The sequence below is a fragment of the Lacerta agilis genome, chromosome 11, assembly GCF_009819535.1.
Source record: "Lacerta agilis isolate rLacAgi1 chromosome 11, rLacAgi1.pri, whole genome shotgun sequence".
Taxonomy (NCBI): Eukaryota; Metazoa; Chordata; class Lepidosauria; order Squamata; family Lacertidae; genus Lacerta; species Lacerta agilis.
The window spans coordinates 40,717,353-40,741,261 of NC_046322.1; the positions used below are offsets into that span (position 1 = coordinate 40,717,353).

At 41.0% G+C, this 23,909-nt stretch overlaps 1 protein-coding gene across 4 annotated transcripts in view; it reads left to right on the forward strand.

Moving 5' to 3' along the window:
* Window positions 1-23,909, forward strand: part of FER (FER tyrosine kinase) — a 140,714-nt gene that overhangs the window by 37,527 nt on the left and 79,278 nt on the right. For 2 of the 4 annotated variants that reach the window (XM_033164475.1, XM_033164476.1), the window contains exon 11: window positions 21,505-21,609. In XM_033164475.1, coding sequence (XP_033020366.1) covers window positions 21,505-21,609 — 105 coding nt within the window. Of the gene's footprint in view, window positions 1-1,607; window positions 1,680-21,504; window positions 21,610-23,909 lie in introns of all 4 variants that reach the window. The other 2 variants (XM_033164478.1, XM_033164477.1) reach the window with 2 other exon arrangements.

Sequence of the window (23,909 nt, forward strand, 5' to 3'; positions counted from 1 at the left end):
TGAGTGCAAAGAGGTTGGTTTTGTTTTTGTTTTTTGCTAATTTTATTCATGTGAGTGTTACATGAGCTGATGTCTGGATCCAACCTTCTCTTATTGAAGGTGTATTCTTAGGTTAACCTGTTAAAGCAGCACAGGAGTACCCCATTAGTTAAGGTCAGTAGAATCACAGAAGTAGCAAAAAAGAAAAAAAAATTATAAAATCTTTTATAAAGATTTATAAAATCTTTTATCAAGATTTATAAAAACAGCACCTGTCTACCCATTAACCTGAAAGGTGGTAAGCATAACTGACCTGATGGGGGTCTACAAATTTGCTGAATCTCAAACTGATCCAATAAAATTTGCCACAGATGCAATGCTGGAAATTTACACTGACCCTTTCTGCTGAAAACTGACATTAAACATTGGAGTAAAAACAGTTTAAAAACAGCCACATATATCTAATTTTCTTGAAATTACTGCTGTACTTTTATCCAGGCTTTTTGGGGATAGTAGTTCCTCATTGGTTTGGTTAAGTTATGAGCAAAGGTTCAAAAGTTAAACATTTTCTTAGCAAAGCAAGGCTGGTCATGCACAAAATTGGTTTTTGGCCAGGACTACAGTGTTTGCCAAGGGACCCAGGTGGCGCTGTGGGTTAAACCACAGAGTCTAGGGCTTGCCGATCAGAAGGTCGGCGGTTCGAATCCCTGCGACGGGGTGAGCTCCTGTTGTTCGGTCCCAGCTCCTGCCCACCTAGCAGTTCGAAAGCACATCAAAGTGCAAGTAGATAAATAGGGACCGCTCCAGCGGGAAGGTAAACGGCGTTTCCGTGCGCTGCTCTGGTTCGCCAGAAAGCGGCTTTGTCATGCTGGCCACATGACCCGGAAGCTGTCTGCGGACAAACGCCGGCTCCCTTGGCCTATAGAGCGAGATGAGCGCCGCAACCCCAGAGTCGGACACGACTGGACCTGATGGTCAGGGGTCCCTTTACCTTTACTTTACAGTGTTTGCAGAGGAAGCTACCTAGTGGTGGCTGTGTGCAATGCCTATTCATTGTACAATGGTTAGATGTGGGCTTGCCAGCATTTTTGGACCCACGTGCCCATTTGGAAACCTGAGGAACTGTCATGAGGGACACCACCTCACACTGGGACACAGACACATGAACCCTCACACTTTGCTCCATACTAATACCCTTTTCTAGCACTTTGTGGCACACAAACACAATGTCTGCCACATCAGACAGAAACCCTGTGCCACACTGAAACAAACCGTGAAACACACATAGGCATTAGGCACGGCTTAACTCAGGGGTCAGCAATTTTTTCCAGCGGGGGCGGACTATTTTTTGGGAGAGGGGGATGAACGAATTCCTATGCCCCACAAATAACCCAGAGATGCATTTTAAATAAAAGCACACATTCTATTCATGTAAAAACATGCTGATTCCCGGACAGTCCATGGGCCGGATTTAGAAGGCGATTGGGCTGAATCTGGCCCCCGGGCCTTAGTTTGCCTACCCATGGCTTAACTCATAGGAGGATTCCTACAGCCATATGATAAGCCTCAGGTGCTTGATGAAAGCAGTACAGGACCAGGACAATATGGAAAATATTTTTTCATTCCAGGCACCTCAACCTCCCCATCTGCATTTGGGCCTGAAAGATGAAGGGAAAGTGTTTGTGCGTGAAAGGCAAGTGGTAAGCAACACAGTTTGCGATACGGCTCTAGTTCATTGCTGATCATGGGGCATGTATTCAGCTTTGAGTTCCAGTTTCCCAGCTAAGGATACTTACTAATAAGGAGATATCATTCTAGCTTTTCTTGCAGTAGTCATTGTTATATAAAGAAACCAGTGAGCACTGAGGATTCTCCACAACTTACTTGAAAAAATATGTAAAGGCACATAAAACGCTGTTCAGGTTACTCATCTCAAGAACATGATTTTGATTTGTTTGATTTGTTTATCTTGTTTCTTGAACTCTATTAAAAAGAGCCTTCTGTAAGAATATAATCTTTTGGAGAAATGGCAAACAAATGAATGAATTAATGTTTTGAATTAGGCTAAACCTTTTAGGCATTGAACTTGGTTACAGCATGTTTGGTACATTAGTTACCGGTAAATGGTTTCCTGAAAACTCTTATATATAATTTTAATTATCATTCAGCCCGGACACTGAGATCCAGGGCCGAGGGCCTTCTGTCGGTTCCCTCACTGCGAGAAGCAAAACTACAGGGAACCAGGCAGAGGGCCTTCTCGGTAGTGGCGCCCGCCCTGTGGAACGCCCTCCCATCACAGGTCAAGGAAATAAACAACTACCTGACATTCAGAAAAAACCTGAAGGCAGCCCTTTTTAGGGAAGTTTTTAATGTGTGATATTTTTGTATTTGATTTCTGTTGGAAGCCGCCCAGAGTGGCTGGGGAAATCCAGCCAGATGGGCGGGGTACAAATAATAAATATTATTATTATTATTATTATTATTATTATTATTATTATTATTAATGCTCAGTCTAAAACTGCTTGCTCTCTGAACTAGGATATAAGCTCATGTGGGAAACATGGAGGACAATAGACTTGGTTCCCTCGTTTTCTTCAATCTTAACTTTAGTTCTCCACATTTCTGTAGCAATTTGCTTTAAAACATTTTTTGAACATTTTAATGTGGATTTCTCCTAATAAACACATTTTTGTATGCAATTTGTCTAATACACAGACCTGAAAACAATTTTCCATCATACACATCTTTGTTATTTTCACCAATACAGTAGTACCTCCAGTTGTGGATGGGATCCGTTCTGAAGGTTTGATAAGATCCCGAGGTTTCTGCAACCTGAGAACCGCTTTGCGCATGCGCAGATCGCTTCTGTGCACGCGTGGCAAAACCTGGTAAAATACTTCCGGGTTTGCTGCTCGCGCATCCTGAAGTTTACGTAACCAGAGGGTTCCGTAAACGGAGGTATGACTGTACTTGCATTTAATGCATTCTTGTCATTTAATGCATTCTTGTAGTCACTGATTGTACCCAATGTAGTGGTAAGGTAAAGTCACTTAACAATACATTTGTTCTGCTACTGAAATATTTTGTGCCATTGAAATGTTGTAGCTGAAGAGAATGTATAAGCTAGTAACTTTGTGCGTCATCAGCTGCATAGTGAGTTTCTTCTAACACAACTATAGTTTTGTATTCTTCTTTTACACAATATTAAAATACACTCAAGAACCCTTGTGGTGATGGGCAGGGAACATTGAATACAGCCCCTCTAGTTTGGTTGGAGAACTGCATTGTAAATTTGGAGAAGTATGAATATCAAAGGGTGGCTGATTTACAGTTTGCATATTGGTGCAGATTGGGTAGTTTCTCATTAAAATGCAAACAAAATAAAATTTCTCCCCCATCCCTAGCTATAGGTCACATACATTGCAATCCTAGACATGCTTACTCAGAAGTAAGACCCTCTGAGTTAATTGGATCTCACTCTGAAGTACCGTATTTTCCGGCGTATAAGACGATTGGGTGTATAAGACGACCCCCAACTTTTCCAGTTAAAATATAGAGTTTGAGATATACTCAACCGCAGATTCTCCACCCAGCATCTAAGATGACCCCTGACTTTCGAGAAGATTTTCCTGGATTAAAAAGTAGTCTTATACGCCAGAATATACAGTACGTGTGCCTATGCTTGCCGCCTTATATGCTGAAGGAAAGAGATGGACAGAGCTCTGGCCCTTATTTTGTTAATTACTTTCAATCCTGCCCTTTCTCCCAAAAAGGATCCTAAGGCAGTTGACCATTTTGCTTCAGTCCATTAGCTTATTGGTTCAAATGATGCAGGGAAAGAAGTTACCGTGTTGAAAAGAATGTGGAGATAATGCAGAATTTTTGAAGATGTTCATATACTTTGGTAGGATTGTTTCATTTGCTTCCCCCCGCCCCCTGCTGTGTGTGAGTGTGTGTGTAGTTTTTTACTTTTGCAGAAGCATATGATAGCACAGTTGGATTGCTGGAAGCAACTTATGTTCCTAAGGTAGCAAAATCACACCAATACCCATCAACAGATATGTTTAAATAAATATATCTCAGCTTTTTATTTATTCTTTCTGGAGTGATAATGGTGAAATTGTGAATATCATTGTTTCTCCCTAAGGAAATGTGGGCGTAAGCAACAAACATGCAAATACACAGAATACACATAACCTCCTCTGTGAATATTTTAGGTGATCTTGATGCCTAGAGCAATAGCTTTTCTGGGAATAGAATGGGTTTCTGCTGCATAGAAACAAATCGATGGTAGGGATAGGAATGAAGGCATTTTATGTTCTGGCAAGGTAGGGTTGAAGCAGAAAATCCAAGGGTGTCCATGGCTGAGAGGTCATGTGACTGACAACTTAAAACACCAGATTGTATGAGGATATGAAATTATAACAATATCACACTTTCTTTCTTTTTTTTAAAAAAGTTATTTTTAAAATTCCTATACTTAAATCAACAAACTATGTATTTATTCAAACATTAACAGATTGTACTTTCATAAAAATAAAGCAAGGGGGTATAAAGCGTGCAAAATTACTATTGGATCAATAAATAACTAGTTTGGGGAAAAGAAAGTCAAGTTCCAAAGGACTGCTTGAATAACAGAGTTTTCAAGAGACACCTGAAAGTCGGCAGGGATGATTCCACAAAGAAGGGCTTGCCATCCTAAAGGATCGGTCCCAGTACTCAGGAATAAACAAATATAGATAAAACAAAATAAAAAATAAAAAAATTCCTTCCAGTAGCACCTTAAAGACCAACTAAGTTTGTTCTTGGTATGAGCTTTCGTGTGCATGCACACTTCTTCAGATACACTGAAACAGAAGTCACCATACCAAGAACAAACTTAGTTGGCCTTTAAGGTGCTACTGGAAGGAATTTTTTTATTTTTTATTTTGTTTCAAATATAGATAGGCTGCACAACCAGGTTTCTCCTTTTCAGTTCACAGTTCAAAATCTTGGAACTTGCATGTTACAGATAATATGAAATCAGAGCGTAACAAAACATTGTAAAGGTAAAGGGACCCCTGACCATTAGGTCCAGTCGCGAACAACTCTGGGGTCGCGGCGCTCATTTCGTTTTACTGGCCGAGGGAGCCAGTGTACAGCTTCTGTGTCATGTGGCCAGCATGACTAAGCTGCTTCTGGCGAACCAGAGCAGCGCACGGAAATGCCGTTTACCTTCCCGCTGGAGCAGTACCTATTTATCTACTTGCACTTTGACGTACTTTTGAACTGCTAGGTTGGCAGTTGTACATCTAGTTGTACAACATTGTACATCTAGGCTATTACAAATAGACCTCTTGATGAAGTATGTATTCATAGTCTTGCTGAGCTGACTGCCTGACAGAAACAGCCACCTTGGTTTTTAATCTGTTCAGTCTGCATATCTCTTTCTGTTTCAGCGTATGAAAGGGTAAGATTTATCCTTTAATACAGTTAATGTAAAAAGCTAAACTGGTTAAGAGTGCATTTCCTTCCCTATCTCGCCAAAAGCTGATCAGGGTTAATTCCGTCAGGCTTCTGTTTTACCGAGATAAAGAATTTTCAGTATCTCTCCACATGAGTTTCTAAGCAGAGGGTAGACCTGCAAGATAGTCATATCTAACTAGATTTTTAATAAACTTCTTGCTTGTGAACACCGAGGTGCAGAAATATTCACAGGGAAGGTGGTAATTTTATGTAGCTTGGAGGCATGATGTTTGCAGAGGCACCTTAATTGGCTGTAGGTTTTTCATATTGAAAATGTAGTTTTAGAACTCAAGTAAAGAGCTCATGGAACAAAGCTCTGCCACCCCGCCTGCAACTGATTTTCTGCAGTACATTGAATTTCCAAGTATTTTGGATACTCATTAAATATTTCAGTAGTGCTCAGAAGCTGACTGCATCTTTTATGTTTTATTCCTCTTGCTTAAATATGCATATATTTAAACTGTATAATGGTTATGTGAAGAACGCCAAGGGTTATGTACATCATATGTTTGTTGTTATTACCTAGAGTCTCGTTAGGTGATATTCAACAAAATATTTGGTATTCAACACAAAAATTAGCACTAGTGCAATGGTATCTCCCTCCACCCTGCAATTCATGTTCCCTTTGCCATCCTCAGATCTGCTCTGGAGGGCTGGGGACACACAGGGAGAGGAGAATGTTCCATTGTTCAAGGAGAAATTATTACGCTGATGGTATGTTCACATTAGTGCTATGTTGAATACTATCCTTTATAATAAAGCAGGTAGTGGGTTTTCTTTCCACACTATTTTCAGTCCTTTTCTTATATGCAGCTAGTTTTTTAGTTTTTTTTTAAAAAAATGAATTCTTATATGTTATTTGTTGTTGTTGTTCAGTCGTTCAGTCGTGTCCGACTCTTCGTGACCCCATGGACCAGAGCACGCCAGGCACGCCTATCCTTCACTGCCTCCCGCAGTTTGGCCAAACTCATGTTAGTAGCTTCGAGAATACTGTCCAACCATCTCATCCTTTGTCGTCCCCTTCTCCTTGTGCCCTCCATCTTTCCCAACATCAGGGTCTTTTCCAGGGAGTCTTCTCTTCTCATGAGGTGGCCAAAGTACTGGAGCCTCAACTTCAGGATCTGTCCTTCTAGTGAGCACTCAGGGCCGATTTCCTTGAGAATGGATAGGTTTGATCTTCTTGCAGTCCATGGGACTCTCAAGAGTCTCCTCCAGCACCATAATTCAAAAGCATCAATTCTTCGGCGATCAGCCTTCTTGATGGTCCAGCTCTCACTTCCGTACATTACTACTGGGAAAACCATAGCTTTAACTATACGGACCTTTGTCGGCAAGGTGATGTCTTTGCTTTTTAAGATGCTGTCTAGGTTTGTCATTGCCTTTCTCCCAAGAAGCAGGCGTCTTCTAATTTCGTGACTGCTGTCACCATCTGCAGTGATCATGGAACCCAAGAAAGTGAAATCTCTCACTGCCTCCATTTCTTCCCCTTCTATTTGCCAGGAGGTGATGGGACCAGTGGCCATGATCTTAGTTTTTTTGATGTTGAGCTTCAGACCATATTTTGCGCTTTCCTCTTTCACCCTCATTAAAAGGTTCTTCAATTCCTCCTCACTTTCTGCCATCAAGGTTGTATCATCAGCATATCTGAGGTTGTTGATATTTTTTCCGGCAATCTTAATTCCGGTTTGGGATTCATCCAGCCCAGCCTTTCGCATGATGAATTCTGCATATAAGTTAAATAAGCAGGGAGACAATATACAGCCTTGTCGTACTCCTTTCCCAATTTTGAACCAATCAGTTGTTCCATATCCAGTTCTAACTGTAGCTTCTTGTCCCACATAGAGATTTCTCAGGAGACGGATGAGGTGATCAGGCACTCCCATTTCTTTAAGAACTTTCCATAGTTTGCTGTGGTCGACACAGTCAAATGCTTTTGCGTAGTCAATGAAGCAAAAGTAGATGTTTTTCTGGAACTCTCTAGCTTTCTCCATAATCCAGCGCATGTTATAGAAGCGCATGTTATATGTTATAGAAGGAGGCTATTCCATGGGCAAAGGAGAATGTTTCAGTAAACGGAACTGCTCCCATTGCTATGGCAGTTACCTCTTTCCTTGTGTATGTATGATATAGCCACCCACACCCATACATAAATAATACTGTAATGTGAAGGTTGTGAATGTTTATGCTCATTGACAGTAGCATTAAAACATTACGGAGGCATTTCTGGTTTCTGTTGGAGTTAAAAAACGTTCAAGACATAGTTAATATGTCTTTGGCTGAAGCTTGGCAATGCTCTGATGACAGAGAAAATGAAATGAAATGTCCATAGCCCAGAGAATCCTGCAACTAAGCTTAATTTCACATCAGGTCTGTGTATTCATGTTCCCTGTCCAGCATTCCTCTTTGTCACATTGCAAACGTCCTTTGAAGAATTGTGAGGACAGGATTTTAAAAGCAGCCTGATGAGAGATCGATGTTGTATTTAAACAAGTAGTTAGAAGCCTGACTTGGCAGGCTAAAGCCTATAGGTATGCTGAAATAGCTTTCTGGGTTATGGCCAATAAGTAGATTTTGAGAATCATGGTCAAGATTGTGAATGACTACAGTGGACGCTTGGGTTGTGAACGCAATCCGTGCAGGAGGCACGTTTGCAACCCGCAGCATCTGTAACCTGCAGTGGCCACGTCTGTGCATGCGCAGGTTGTGATTCGCCGCTTCTGCGCATGTGTGAAGCGCCGAACCTGGAAGTAACCCATTCCGGTACTTCTGGGTTTGGCGCATTTGTATCCTGCGGCGAACACAACCCGCAGCGAACGCAACCCAAGGTATGACTGTATACTATACCCTATGGAGAATAAATGAAAATACAGTGGTACCTCTAGTTGCGGATACAATCCGTTCCAGGGTGCCATTCGCACCCTGAAAAGTCTGCAACTAGAGCGACGCCTCTGTGTATGTGCGAAGCGTGCAGAATGCTTCTGCACATGCACACGTGGCGAAACCCGGAAGTATACACTTCCGGGCCTGCCACATTCGCAACCCGAAAAGCTGCAACGTGAAGCAAACGCAACAAGAGGTATGACTGTACTAGGAAGAAAATGAATGTGTATGTGGGTGAGATTCTTAACTCTCTCTGCATCCTCCTTTTTCTTTCTGCCTTATCTCCCTTTCTACAGTAGCCCACCATATTGTTACATTGGATTTATTGGAGAAATGACTAGGGTGTCTGTCTAAGGCAGTGTCAAGATAGTCCAGGCAGGAACAACCAGGGATCATAGAATAGTAGAGTTGGAAGGGACCCCAAGGGTCATCTAATCCAACCCATCGCAATGGAGGAATCGTTTCCACAGCCATCCCTGGTTTTGTTTAATAGCCAGACACACTGACCCATTGTGCCACAGGATACAAGGGTGTGCACAGGCAATGCAATGTTTATTCAGTTCAAATCCTCTTTAATCACCCTCTCGTTCTCTAGGAGCTTTTGGTGCTATGTCAGGTTTGATTTGTAGGTAGCTCATTTCAACACGGTCTCCTATTAGCAAATGCAACATGCTTTTCTGTTTTTGGTGTATATGATGTACTAAGTCAACTTTGTAGTTTTAAAGCTTGTTTAGACACTTCTGCATGAGACAGACTTAAAAACTGTCAACTGTAGAAAGCTTTTTTGGGGGGAAATGGCAAATTAACAATGCTATTTAAATAAAAAGGTGAACTAATTTATTACAGATCACCTTGTCTGATAATTATTATTTTTGTATTTATCAGGGTATGAGCTCATTACATTAGTTAAGGACTGAAAAGTGAAGCTGGTGTTAAGTTTTGAAGGTTCAGTGAGCTCTCCCTGCAAGGACACAACTGGTTTTAATGTTTTCATAACAGTTCTCCATTCTTCAGCAGCCATGTTTATATTTCCAATAGATGTCACCGTCATGAACCAATGACTTCATTTCATGACTATATCATCATTAATGTGGCCAATACGTTTCACAACTGAAACTTTTATTTGCAAGATAAAATCGCTTCAGCTTGACTTGTGAACCCAATTCCTTTTACCAGCCTTTTCAATCTGTTAATTTGTATCTACATATCTCCATTAAATTGTAAAGGCCTTCTCCCTCTGTATTTCATACTGAGAAGGCACTTAAAGAAGGGACCCTGTAGATCAGGGATCCTCAAACTAAGGTCCACGGGCCAAATCCAGCCCGCCAGGGTACTGAACCTGGCCCACCTGGACAGAGCCAGTGCCACCACCTTATTCCCGATGGAAGGAGGCGCAGGATCGCCGCTGCCCCATTTCTCCATTATAAGCTCTGAAATGTGCTTGCAACCAGGTTAATTTCTGATGGGCTTGCTCATTTAGAAACGAGGCGGCGTTCATCTGATCCGGCCGTGTCGCAGCGCTCCTCCCTTGGCAGCCACCTCCACCACTTGTGGGTCTCCTCGGAGGAGGAGGCGCCACGCCGAAAGCCCCACAGAGCAGTTTCTGGTGCTGGCCACAGGCAGAGGATGGGAAGGAGGCAGGCGAGCAAACAATGGAGAGGGAAGGGAAGGGGAGAAGCAAAAGCTCCCTAAACTCAGGACCCAAACCCTGGAATGCACATGGTTAAAAAGAATGATCCCCTGTGTGCTCCTGATCGTGAAAGCCTCTATTCCCTGTGTCTCGGGCTGAGTGTGGGAAGGAGGGAGGGCTGTGTGCTCTTGGGTGAACTTTTGTATTCAATCCCCCTCCCCAAAAAGCCCAACAACTTTGTGCTCTTCCCCCTAAGAGAAGCTTAAAAATTCCTGCTAATCCCTGCCATAAATAGCTCAACAATTGTTGGCACTCCACCCTTAAAAAAGTTCAAAAACTGTGGCCAATACTCCCCTCCCAAAAGGCTCAACAGCTCTGGGCAATCACTTCCAACTGGGTGGATCACTGCCCTAGAATTATAGTACAGTCCTACCTCATGTTGCGAACGCTGCGGGTTACGTTTTTTCGGGTTGCGCTCGCACCGAACCCGGAAGTACTGAAATGGGTTACTTCTGGGTTTCGGCGCATGCGAGTTGCAGACCTGCCTCCTGCACAGATCACGTTCACATCCCGCACGTCCACTGTATTGTAGAGTTGGAAGGGACCCTGTTGAGGATCACCTTTTTACATTTGCTCTCAGCCCTCATTTGCCCCCCTCCTCCTATGTAAATTTACATATCTCTCCCCCCCACACACAGTTGCCTCAGATGCTAGTCCTACTCAGAGTTGACTCACTGAAATGAATTAAAAATCCAGACAATAATTTCAAAGAATCTGCCCTAAGTAGGATTTATAGTTGGATGTAGCCTGTTATTATGACCAAAGTATCTTACCCAAAAAGATTTGCACAAACCAGTTTATCTGAGTGCATTTTTCTCAGGGTGGGAGGGGGACTCATTTATTTATAATTGCTTAATCATATGGGACTAAATTGCATTATATTGTAAGGACCTTTCATAAAATCTCCAGATGTCCTCAGCCTCCTGCCCTTTTGCCCTAAGCAAGTTTCCAACCATTGTTCCACCTAGCTCAGTATTGCCTGCACTGACTGGCAGCAGTTCCAGATAGGGATCTTTTTGTGCATTACAAATAAAATACGTGCAGTGTGCATAGGAATTCGTTCATACTGTATTTTTTTTCAAACTATAGTCCAGCTCCTAACAATGTCTGAGGAACAGTGAACTGGCCCCCTGTTTAAATAATTTAAGTACCCTTGCTGTAGATTATCTTAAAGCATAGATGGGTAGGTATATATGGAAAAGAGGTGGTTCTTGATAGCAAGGTCCCAGGTTTTAAAGGGCTTTCTAGGACTGGAACCACTAGTTCTCTTAAATAGAAGATTTACTAGCCCCTGGACTTAAGACGGCTCACTTTCTCTCCCCCCCCCCCCGCCCCCCCCAGCAGATGTAATAAGCTAAAAGAATGAGGGGTACAGAAATAATAAGATGTAAAAATGTAAAGAATATACAATAGAAAAAAATGGATCATGCACCAAGATATAAAGATATGAATTAAATGGTAGTGTTATGAGAACTGTGTGCAAAACTGGAATCCTCTCCATCCTCCACTTGTGCAGTGTTCCCCCCAGAGAGGCTCACCTCCATCAACATTAATGTCTTTTCAGTGCCAGGCAAAGACCATTAAAAAAAAATCCCAAGCATTGTAATATTTTTGAATGCTTTTAACACAATTTTATATCTTTTAAATGAACTTCCAATACTGAGATCATTTAACTGTTTTTTTTAATGGGAGTTGGGATTTGACCTGTTCCTCCAAGTTTGTGATTAGCTACAATTTTTGGTCGGGCAATGTCTTTGTTCGGTTCACTTTTCTTGCTTTAATTATTTTGGTGTCTGCATTCAATTCTTTTTAAACTGTGTAATTGTATCTTACCTAAAATATATGCCGTCGGACTAAGAAACATAATAAATGCTGTTGGTATTTTAACAGCTGTATTATATTACTTGAATTTAGTACCAAATGTGAGTTTAGTGCAAATAAATGCTGCAACATACATGGCTTGTCCCGAATTGAAATGAGGTACTGCCTTTGTAGTGGATAGGCTTCTTTTAAGATTAGGTTATCTGTTTCTCCCATGATGCTTGTGCAAAACTGATATTGTAGAGGAACTTCATTTCCTTCAGTAGCTGAACAGGCTGCCCCCATTTGTGCGACATAGGATTTTTTTTTCCAGAGGCAGTAATATATAAGAAATATAATACAATTTAAATTCATTGTGGGTGAGGTAATGGTTGTGAGGACAAAAAATAAAACCCAAATAAATTGAAAAAAACAAACAACTGAGGAATTGATTTCAGTCTCTTTCACATGAATTACACATACAAAAAAGCAATCCCCAAAGTTGGAGAGATCATAATCCTTGAAATAACATCAGATGTATTTCTTTTGTTCTGATTATATTGGAGAAGTTTTCCAACTGGGAAGATGCAAGAGCACACATGAATGGCTACAGTACTCTGGAGTGATTATTCAAATATCTAATATGTCTACAACTGTCTTTACAATGTCAAAGGCTCTCCCTGGGCAAGTTTAGCATCTAAAATCCTATGTGTTTTCCTACATACTACTTCAGCATTTTATAATTCGTGTATAATTGTCTTGGAGATAACATTGTTATAATAATGCGAGGAAGTTTCCCGATAGATCAGACCAGATCCCTATAAAGTTCACCATTCTATTCTAACAATGGCCAACCCAAGTGTCCTTGTGAAGACCATAAGTTGGACAGGAGCACAATATTGGTCTCCAACGCATGTTTAAGATCGTAAGATGAGCTGCTGGATCAGGCCAACACACCATCTGGTCCGGGCAGTTTATTGTGGGAATCCCACAAACAGGACCTGAGTGCAAAATCATGCTGCCCATTTGTGATTCCCAGTAGTTGGTATTCAGCAACTGTGAAGGCAGAACATGACCATAACAGCTAGTAGCAGTTCATTAGCTTTATAATCCATGAATTTGTCTCATTCTCTTTTAAAGCCATCCATGTTGGTGGCTGTCACTGCCTCCTGCGGGAGCGAGTTCCATAGTTTAACTGCGCCGCATGAAGAAGCACTTTCTTTTGTCTGTCCCGAATCTTCCAACATTCGGCTTCTCTGGATGTCCAATAGTTCCAGTGTTATGAGAAAGAAATAAGAATTTTTCCTCTATCCACTTCTTCCATGTCATGCATAATTCTGTTAGCATCTATCATGCCACCTTTTCTGTAAACCGAAGAGTACCAAATGTTGCACCCTTTCCATCCTTTTGATCATTTTAGTTGACCTTTCGGCATTATTATGAATATTAACACTTCGGTCCCACTGTTCCTTTGCTCAGGACATGACAACAGTGGCACAAAAGGATTGTTCTTCTATATGCTTGCTAATTCTTTACTTTAACAATACTTTCCACCAGTTTTCATGGATGTTAAACCGGCCTGTCATTTCCAGGATTTCCCCACCACCAGATCCCTTCTTAAAAATTGGTGTTACATTGGCTCTTTTCCAATATTCAGACATTTACAACCTTTGGTGAAAAGACAGCCATCATGATCAGTAGCCTTTGAGAGCCTTATATATCTAATTCTCTTTTAAAGCTGTCCAAGTTTGTGCCTGTCACTACATCTTGTGGTAGCAAATTCTGTTAACTACACACTGTCCTGAATCTGTCACTGTTGTTGTTTTTTACTTGATGGCTCTGGGTTCTAGTATTATAAGAGGACAAGGGGGAAATATCTTTTTCCACACATGCATACTTTCATATGCCTCTTAGCAGGTTTCTTATTATTCTTATCCCCCCCCAAAATCCCCCAAAAGCTCTAAACATTAAACCCTTTCTTGATAGGGAAGTTGTTCCAGCCCTTTAATTATGGTTACCCTTTCCTCAGTATTGCACACCTGCGATTATCCCAATATTTTTCTTCTAAAAATATTGTAAATTAATTTGGACTGAGAGACATTAACTTGCCAAGGTCAGCTCATCGAGTTTCATGGCTGACCAGCAATCTGAACTCTTCTCTCCCTAGTCTAGATGCAGCACTGTTTTCTGTAACACACTGCCTATTGTATGTTCTGTACCTTGAGAAAGTATTAGAAGGAACTCTAATTGCTAATTGCTCTGGAAAGAACATTTAAGTACATTAGATGGATGAATTGAAATGATATTAGTGTCACTTTGAAGTGCTTATCTACATTTCAATTTTAGATATGTGTTATAAATAGGATTTGCGTACTGCCTTGCTTGGTAAATGGAGTTCAACCAAGGGATAGTGCAGTATTTACATCCAGTTAACTCCATGTGTTGTTGGAGTTCAGTACTTTTAACCAGAGTTTGCATATTCAAGCTTACTCTGGCCTGGTTGTTGCTGTTTGTTGTTGTACATAATTTCTAGCTTGAAGAAAAGAGTGGGAGATTGGTGTGCACACTGTCTTATGTGGGAGACCATGGATGTTGTATTCTGGGCTGTAATGAGCTTGTGTACATTCTTTACTGATATCATACCAAGGAATGTGCCAGGTGTGTCACTCTCCTTCCCTGGGTCCACTAGTGCATTGAGACTTGTTGTTGTTGTTGTTGTTGTTGTTGTTGTTGTTGTTGTAAGGTGATATTAGAAACCAGTCCTTTACAAGGCTTATTTTATAGATAGTGCACTGCATCATCAGATTGGGTGTGGCTTCATCTCAAGTATTTATTTCTATTCAAAGAAGCTGTATGCGTTGGCAAACATATTCTTTCATTTCGAGCTGCTGTTTTTAAAAAGCCAACAGTTGGCCTTCAGGAACACTGTCTTCTCAGTATCCCGAATGTCTTTGGTGACTCAGCCTTTTGAATGTTAGCATGAGTGCCATCTGGAAGCTTCTTGAAAAGCTGTCCAGCTTTTTCATAATATTGGTATAAATTAGCCTACATGCCATTGATGTCATAAGAAGAGTTCTTCTGGATTGTACCAAGGGTCTAGAACTCTATTCCCACAGTAGCCAACCAGAAGCATAATGTAAACTATGCCGGTGTTAATTGGAAGGGTGCACCATAATCAATGCCTAATTATAGTGTGACTTTGGGATGGGTTGGAAATTAATTACTGCAGCTGTGAAACTCTGAACTCATTGTGAGCCAAGCCCAATTCTCCTTCCAGTTTGTTGTGGGTTATTTTATTGCTAGTCCTCCCTATTGCCAGCCAGTCCTCCTGCCTCTCGTCTACCCTTACCAAAGTTATTCTTGCTAAGGTGGGGGACGAGTTGCAGAGAGGGCTGCTGGTGGAGGCCTCATCTCTTAAGACCTGGATGCTTGTATGGTGTGTCAGTGCCAATGAGCAAGGAAAAGTTTCCACTACTCCACATAATTGATCCAGAAGGCACAGGAACATACATTCCCCATTCTTCTCTGTGACAATGGTTTCTCTGTGTTGCAAAGCTGAAACCTCTGCTTCTGCTCCAGCATGTTAGCAATTCCCCCCCTCTTACTCCGCCTTTTTTGGGCAAAGATACCGGTAAGTCTTAGGGAACAGGAAGACTGGTGGGGAAAGCTGATGGAGAGATCCCTGTGGCTCATAATGTTCCAACATTACATGCTGGAAGAGAAATCTCAGTATCTCCACCCAAGCTAATACTTGAGGTTCTTTTTTCTTTTTCTTTTTTGAAGAAGTGGAAAGAGTAAGCCAACTCTGAACAACATGTGAGGAGGGGGAGTTTACCAGTCATTACTCATTTTAATCTTCAAAGCCTGTTAAAAATTGGTTCCTAGCTGTATTTTAATGTAGATATTAATTTAAGCTGTGTTAGCACTTTTTCAGGTACATTTTCCATGAGTACTGTATACTTTTCTGATTGCATGCAGTCTCTTTGGAAGTGTCAAGACTGTGTTTTTCCCTGGACATACCATGTCATTTTTGCAGGATCAGAACTTGAAGGCAGCATCTCTCAAGCAACTAGTTAGACACTGCTGAAGCAGAGTCGAGTTTAGGGAGACTTGGTAGAAACTTAAATGACAGCTTGAGGGCGTAATAATACTTGGCAGGTTATAGAAGGCTGCTCTGTTTTATGTCTATATTTTTGTTTTGTACGTTTCCTTTGTGATTTTCTTCCTTGATTTAATTTGTGGTTACCAAGGGACATGGTGAAAGACAGGTCTTGTATTGCTGCTGCTGCTGATTGGGGTTGGGTCCAGGGAGTGGTAACTACTTATTTGTGTTAAGGGGGTGACGCCTGCTGCTTTAAAGGAGGTGGTGGTGTGGGCACTACTGAAAAAAGCTAGCCAAGCACCCAATGCATTTTTCCAGTCTCAAATTCTTCCTTTGGGGAGGAAGGTGCTGAAGAGGGTTGTTGCTGGAACAACATCAGGCAATCCTGGATGATGATTTGGATCCATGCCAGTGTGGGTTTGGACCAAATCAGTATTGTCACCCTGATGGATAGTCTTTATATATAGAAGGACGGGAAAGTGCAACCTTGCTCCTTCCGTTTCATTTCTCAGTGGCTTTTATACTAACAGTTACAGGTAGGTAGCTGTGTTGGTCTGCCATAGTCAAAACAAAACAAAACAAAAAATTCATTCCAGTAGCACCTTAGAGACCACTGGAAGGAATTTTTTTTTTTTTTTTTTGGCTTTTATACTGTTGAGCATGGCATCCTTCTGGACTGACTTTGTGGGATGGCCAATCACTTAACTCACTTGCATCTGTATTAACACATGGAATTTGGCCACATACTTTCAAATATCTGGCTTCTCAATTGCTGTGAAGTACATGGGGGGGTGTGCTATAAGAATGCTAGCATCCTCCCCCCCCCCTCAATGAACTCTTAACATTCTTTTGTCCCATTTGCTAAATTGCCATATTAGAATACCTGTCCTCGCTGATAAGCTTGGATGCACATGATGCAATCTGTTTCATGCAGAGTTACCGCTTTGTATCTGTCTTGGCAGCAGCTGTTACTGACCTCCCTGTATTAAACAAAGATCTAGTAGCATTTTCTTCCCTTGGCAACTTCTCTGCTTACCTTGTGTGGAAAATAATGAAGTGAGTGGATTTAATATCTGTAAATGAAATAAATGTATGTGTTTAATGACTCCAGGCAAAACAGAAGAGCTAGGACCATCATTGTAGATACCCATTTCCAGGGGGGGGGGATGTTAGTGAATGTAAAATTAAGGCATTACTGGGATGAATTTGTAGGAAAACTCATCAGCATGCACACATCGTTTTTTGTCCCTTTCCCCCTCAGTGGTATGAGAAGCAGTCATTTAGCTGCTGCTAATCCCCATGACTCGGTTATCTGAAGAAGACCCTTTATCTTGTCATTACCTGAGGTGCGTGAAATGAGCTGATCATCCCAAGTCCTGGCAGACCTAGAGGCAAAATTAGGCACCGTATCCATGGTAATGCAGTGAGTGGTTTTTAAAGTAGCCATTTAATCCATTGGTATAAAATCGACCCACCAGTGGACTCTGAGGAGCCTGTTTTTATTATCGGACAGATTGTAATTTAAAATTGATATGACATGTTGTGTAGACATGACACTGTTTAAAAGGAGTAAGACATTTTGTTTTGTGAGAATTTTGGTTGCAGAAGGAACAAGTATGAGTTGCAGTGTTTTATAATGCTGCCTCTGATGCAGAATTTAATTTCTGCATCTGCTGTTGTCATCTCTGATAATATCCTGTGCTTCATTGTGGAAACTTTTACGTGACCAGTGTCTCTTGACAAAACAAACATCAGAGGAAATCTTTAGCAGAATGAATACATTGGAAAAGGAAGCTTCTGGTTGAATGCCATAACTGGTATACTGGTTGGGTTAGTGGAGACAGGAATTCTAACTGTTGCCCTGCAGATGGGGCCTACCAGCAAGGAAACACAAGTTGATGATGGTTTTGAGGTACAGCAAAGATGGGGATAGGTCTGAACTCGCTTATATCCCTATCAGATTCAGTGGCTAATCAGTTAAATGACATCTATCAAGATTAGTGCTTTAGTTCAGATACCTGTTTTCACACCAGTACGAACGCTCAGGAAATGGACTTGGAGAAGTCATTTTTCATCTTGACCTAACCCCTTCAGATCGAAGGCTACTGATAGTGGATGAATATGCTGATAACACACTTGCTACCTTCCAAGGAAATTATCTCAGGGAAAGGGAATTGCATTCTGGAAAAAGCAACTTGAGAGGAAAGAGTAGGAAGTTCTCAAGCCGTAAAACTCCTACCTTTGTAACCTATCCCAATAATATCCACATATGCTCCAACAGACAATAAGGGAAGATTCGTTATATTGGCCTGAATGCAGGGATTGGAAGAAATAGGCCCAGATTAGAGGCCCCAAAGGACTACCCTGCTTGGAAGCTATTTTCTGATTCTGGGCCAGAGGAGCAAGTAAAGCAATTGCAGACCTCAGAACACACCAAGGTGGCTGTACAAGGTACAGTGTACAGAATGATTCCTGCCACTCCCCAGAGGAGGAAGACACTTGTGTTTGTGGTAGGTGACCCCTGCATAGTGTGTGGCAGCAGTGTGTGGACAAAACAGGATGTTCCAGGAAGGTGCAAAGATTCACTGACCACAACCCCTTGCTTTTGATTTATGTGGATTTATGTGCCAGACACAGCCTTCGGCATATATAGTGATGTGAGGTGAGAATATTCTCTGGAGAATTCTCTGGAGAATATTCTCTGCTTGAAAATTCTCTGGAGAATATTCTCCACAAACAGTATATTCTAATGTAAGAACCAGTTTTACAACCCACATTAAAAAAATTAGTAAATAATAAGTCAAGCTGTGATATTTCCAGTTTATGTAATGATTTTTTTTTTAATCCATTTACATTATTGGGCATTGTGTCATTCACCATTGGCAGTTCTGAAATGTGAGCTACAGAAAACAGTCTTTTGTTTTTTTAAAGAATGCCATTCATTTAATTTGATGAACATTTCAATTCATATGTATTTCAGCTATATGTAATAGCCTTTTTTCTATTTTGGTGTGAACTTATTCTTAGCAATTCTGGACCCTTGGCCATACAGTGTGATTTTTTAATTTTTTTACGGAAAGTAGCTTTAGTGCTTTATACACTTAAAAGTACCTAGGCCTATACAATTATGTGTAACAGCATGTGAGGTGGCCTTGATTTGAACAGTTGACACTTCTTTTTTTATTTATTTAGTGCCAGTAACTGGTTTTTGCAGTGCCATTCAATGGTACAAGGTGCCATTCACCAGAGATTGACATACTGAAATATATTATCATATAATGATAATATATTTAATGTTAGTGGCTTCTTTTTTATACGTATGCATATAGTTTTGTTTATCAAGCTGTGTTTTAGTCACCAAACCTGAGTTTCCTTATACCAAACCTTAACATGACAATTACTGGTGCCATCACCTTAGAGTTGTTTAACTTTAACTATAAAACATGTTTTACTTTTTAATTTGATACTTGCAAGTGACAAGTAGGCTTGTGCTTACATATTTTCACTGTGGATCCTTTACTAAACAACAAATTTCCCTATATGCCAACAGTGCTGATCTGCTGACCAATAAGAAAGAGTTTTCTGTACAATTTTTGGTTGCCATCTGAACAGGTTTATCCATGAATAAATATGTATTTTAACTAATTATATCATTTTCAGTGCATTAAAATTAATATTCTCTTATTTTAAATAAAAATTCTCTAATATTCTCATTAATCGAGAATATTCTCCAAAAGATTATTCTCGAGAATTTAACATCACTAGGGACTATGATACTCTGGGCAGGAAGCTGACAGGCCTCGGGGTACAGGTGGTTTTTCCATCACTCCTTCCAGTTGAAGGTCAGAGCCCAGGAAGAGAAAGAAAGGGGTTGGCTTTTCGAGCTACCATCTCTCCTTCCTTGAGGAAGGCCTTCGGGCAAGAGATGGGCTGCCCCTCACAGCAGTTAGCAAGAATGTGTTTGCTAAGAGTCTCATGAACTTGATCAGGAGAGCTTTAAACTAAATGCTGTGGAGGAAGGAGACAATATTACAGATGACAGAGGAACACCTTGTGCTGGTGAATAATAGCTTCATTGATGCATAGGAAAGTGAGGTGGTGTTCCAGAAACCTGCTAAAGGGCTGGAGACTACATGAAGGGAGAAGCTGGGGGGGGGGAATACTCATGGTTTCAGTTGCCTCTAAACCAATGCACAGAGTGTGGGAAAACAAGCAAGATGAATTGGAGCCCTTAATACAGGATGACAGATAATGATAATCACATAAGAAAACCCTGCTGTATCAGATTTATCCAGTCCAGCATTATGTTCTCACAGTAACCAACCAGATGCCCCTGCACGGCCATAATGCAGAATAAGCACAACACCGTTCCCTGTTAATGGAGATAGTACCTAGCTCTCAAGACTAGTTGTCTTCAGTAACCCTTTTCTCCATGAATGTGTCTGATCTCCTTTTAAAGTCTACCGATGTTAGTGGCTGTTTAAACGGAGGACTGGTTCCTTTACTAAACAACAAATTTCCCTATATGTCAACAGTGCTGACCTGCTGACCAATAAGAAAGAGTTTTCTGTACAGTTTTTGTCCAAATTAAGGGCCCAGGGTGCATAGTTACGCTTCTGCAAAGCCAGTAATGACAGTAAAGTTATGGTAAAACAGCACATCACTTAATTCCAGATTCACACTGCTCTACAAGCTCACTAAATTATAGCTCCCTCTGCTCTGAGGAAGTTCCACAAATGTGATGCTGGCACAGAAGATACCTTGCTCTTCATCTACAGAGGAAACTCGAAAAATTAGAATATCATGGAAAGGTTCATTTCTTTCAGTAATTCAACTTAAAAGGTGAAACTAATATATGAGATAGACTCATGATATGGAAAGTGAGATATGTCAAGCCTTTATTTGTTATAATTGTGATGATTATGGCGTACAGCTGATGAGAACCCCAAATTAACAATTTCAACTTTGGGGTTTTCATCAGCTGTACACCATAATCATCACAATTATAACAAATAAAGGCTTGACATATCTCGCTTTCCATGTCATGAGTCTATCTCATATATTAAACTCCAGTAGCTAGTGAAAACAATTGCTTACATAAATGGACTTTTCCACAATATTCTAATTTTTCGAGTTTCAGCTGTATTTATGGCAGACAAAAAGAAAGCAAAACCTCCTGTGAAAATTTAATGGGGTGCAGACATTCCAATGGGAATGACAGTAAATTCTTTGCTGTTCCATCCAATGCCATCCACTCAAGGGATTCAGTGCATCTTGTGACTCTTAATAGAAATAGGGGAAACACGATTTAATTGTGTTAGATTTTAGACTTGCTGACTATTCATGCTGCTTTTTAAACTATGAAAAAGTATTAAAATTTGTGGCTTAAACAGGCCGGGAGTTTTTATTGAAGTTGTCAAAGTTTCATAATTTATTTTACCCAATGCTAATGATAAAGCAGGAACCCCACCTAGCACTGAGTACTTTATCTACAAAGGATGGCTGATTTAATTTTTAATGGTTTGCTTTTCTCCTCCTTGTTTTTTAGGATAAGAAAGATAAAGTTTCCCGGTTTGATACCATTCGGCACTCCATTGCCGGAATGATAAGATCTCCAAAGTCTATGCTGGGTTCTTCATCGGTAAGTCCACAGGTACTGTATTCTCACATTCTTTTTCCTTAGGAAAATAACTTTTTTACACTATGTGCATAACATTCTGGTAGTTGCTGCAAGAATATTAACATGAAAAGTGGTTGGTGGTTTAGCTGGTGGTAGCATTGAAGAAAAAGGTACAGCTGTATAAGCCAAAACAATGTCCATTCCAGCAACTATAGGAAAATGCCTTGCCATTCCATAACACAGCAGCTGCAAACCTGTGGTCTTCTAGATGTTGTTGGGCTGCAGCTCCCACCAGCCCCAGCCAGCGTGGCAAATTGTCAGGAATGATGGGAGTTGGAGTCCTGCAGTATCTGGAAGACCACAAGTTCCCCATCCCTGTCCTAACATGAGACAGTTAGCATGGTGAAGTAGCCAAAGCATTTTCTGATTTTTTGTGGTCATCATTCTTCCTCAGAAATAGTATTTATATTTCTCCATCCCATTTATCCTCTCAATGAATCTATGAGGCAGGTTGGACTGAAAGAGAGTTAGTGACTTGCCCAAGGTCATCGAAAAAGTAGGTAAAGAGAGGATTTGTACTTGGGCTTCCTGGTCTTAGACTGATACTCCAACTGCACCGCACTGGCTGTCATGTACTATTCTAGAAAGGTGTCTGAAGAAGTGTGCATGTACACGAAAGCTCATACCAATAACAAACTTAGTTGGTCTCTAAGGTGCTACTGGAAGGATTTTTGTTTGTTTGTTTTTTTTGGTTTTGACTATGGCAGACCAACACGGCTACCTACCTGTAAGTATTCTAGAAATGTGGAAGTGTTTTAAAGTTGTTGGATTTTAAAAGTAAGTTATTTGCAATCTTCCTGTTTTGAGTTCTTTGGCAGCTCCTAATTAATTAGATATGTCGCTTTATTGCAGCTTTCAGTTGAGGAACTTATTCTACAGATACAGGTTGCCACCACCTGTCAGTTCTGCTATTAGGTATGGCAGGTAGAACATTTATGTGATGGTGGCTATTCAGCAGAGAGCCTGTCATGCAGCGATGTGGGTAGAACATTTGTTGAGTACTTCTGTACTGTACTGGAATAACCTTCATGGGGAATTTTGCTGCTGAGTTGGTACTCTTTGCTGCTCTTATCCTTGATATTTGGATCAAGCATTTGAAAGTACAGGAAGCATTAAATGTGGCCCATTGCTCAGGCACAGGTTTATTTGGGTTTATTGAGAGAGGAATAGGGTTTGGAATACAACAAAAGGCCAAGGTGGGATAAGAAGAAAGCTTCTGATGCAATAGGGCAAAATCCTTGTTGGGATGGAGCTTTTAAAAATATGCATCTTGCAAAACAGTGAGAACTGACCTACTTGAATATGCAGACCCCCCCCCCCCAAGTGATTCAAAACAAAACTGCTTTTGGGTATGAGCAAGCCAAATAGGCTGAGACAACTGAGTAATCAGCAGAAGCAGGAAGCCAATTCACTGCATTTCAGTGTGGTGTAGTGGTTAAGAGCGGTAGACTCGTAATCTGGGGAACCGGGTTCGTGTCTCCACTCCTCCACATGCAGCTGCTGGGTGACCTTGGGCTAGTCACACTTCTCTGAAGTCTCTCAGCCCCACTCACCTCACAGAGTGTTTGTTGTGGGGGAGGAAGGGAAAGGAGAATGTTAGCCGCTTTGAGACTCCTTCGGGTAGTGAAAAGTGGGATATCAAATCCAAACTCTTCTTCTTCTTCTTCTTCTTCTTCTTCTTCTTCTTCTTCTTCTTCTTCTTCTTCTTCAGTTTGTTTTATCAACTGGTTACAAGGATACCAGGTGGTAATTCCTTCGAGAAAACTTGATCTTGTATTCTTGCCCCTCATCTTTTATGAAGAGGGAAAGAAGCTTAATACTTAATACTTTTCTCTCTTTCTTAATATGTTTTAGCCCCTCATAGACAGGCTATATATCTCACTATGAAACTCCTCAGCATTTTTCATGTTCAGTTGTGCCATTTCTAGTAGGAGGGGCCATAGCTTATTGGTAGAGTGCATGCTTTGCATCCATCTCTGAGATTTCCAGCTAAGAGCATTAAGTAGTAGCTAATCGGAAAGGTCTCCAGCTAGGACCATGCAAAGGTACTGCCAGACATTACTGAGCCAGATGGACAAGGAAGTTGTATCTCCTGATACAATGAAGTTTCCATACCAATGTTCTGCACTCCTTTTACGGGAAAAGACTGTAGCTGAGTGGTAGAGCTTTTGCTCTCAAATGGGCCCAGGTTTAGTCCCTGTTTACATGCAGGGCTTGGAAAGGGAGAATAAGTAACCTGAAGCATTCATACAATTCACATCAGAGATGCTGGT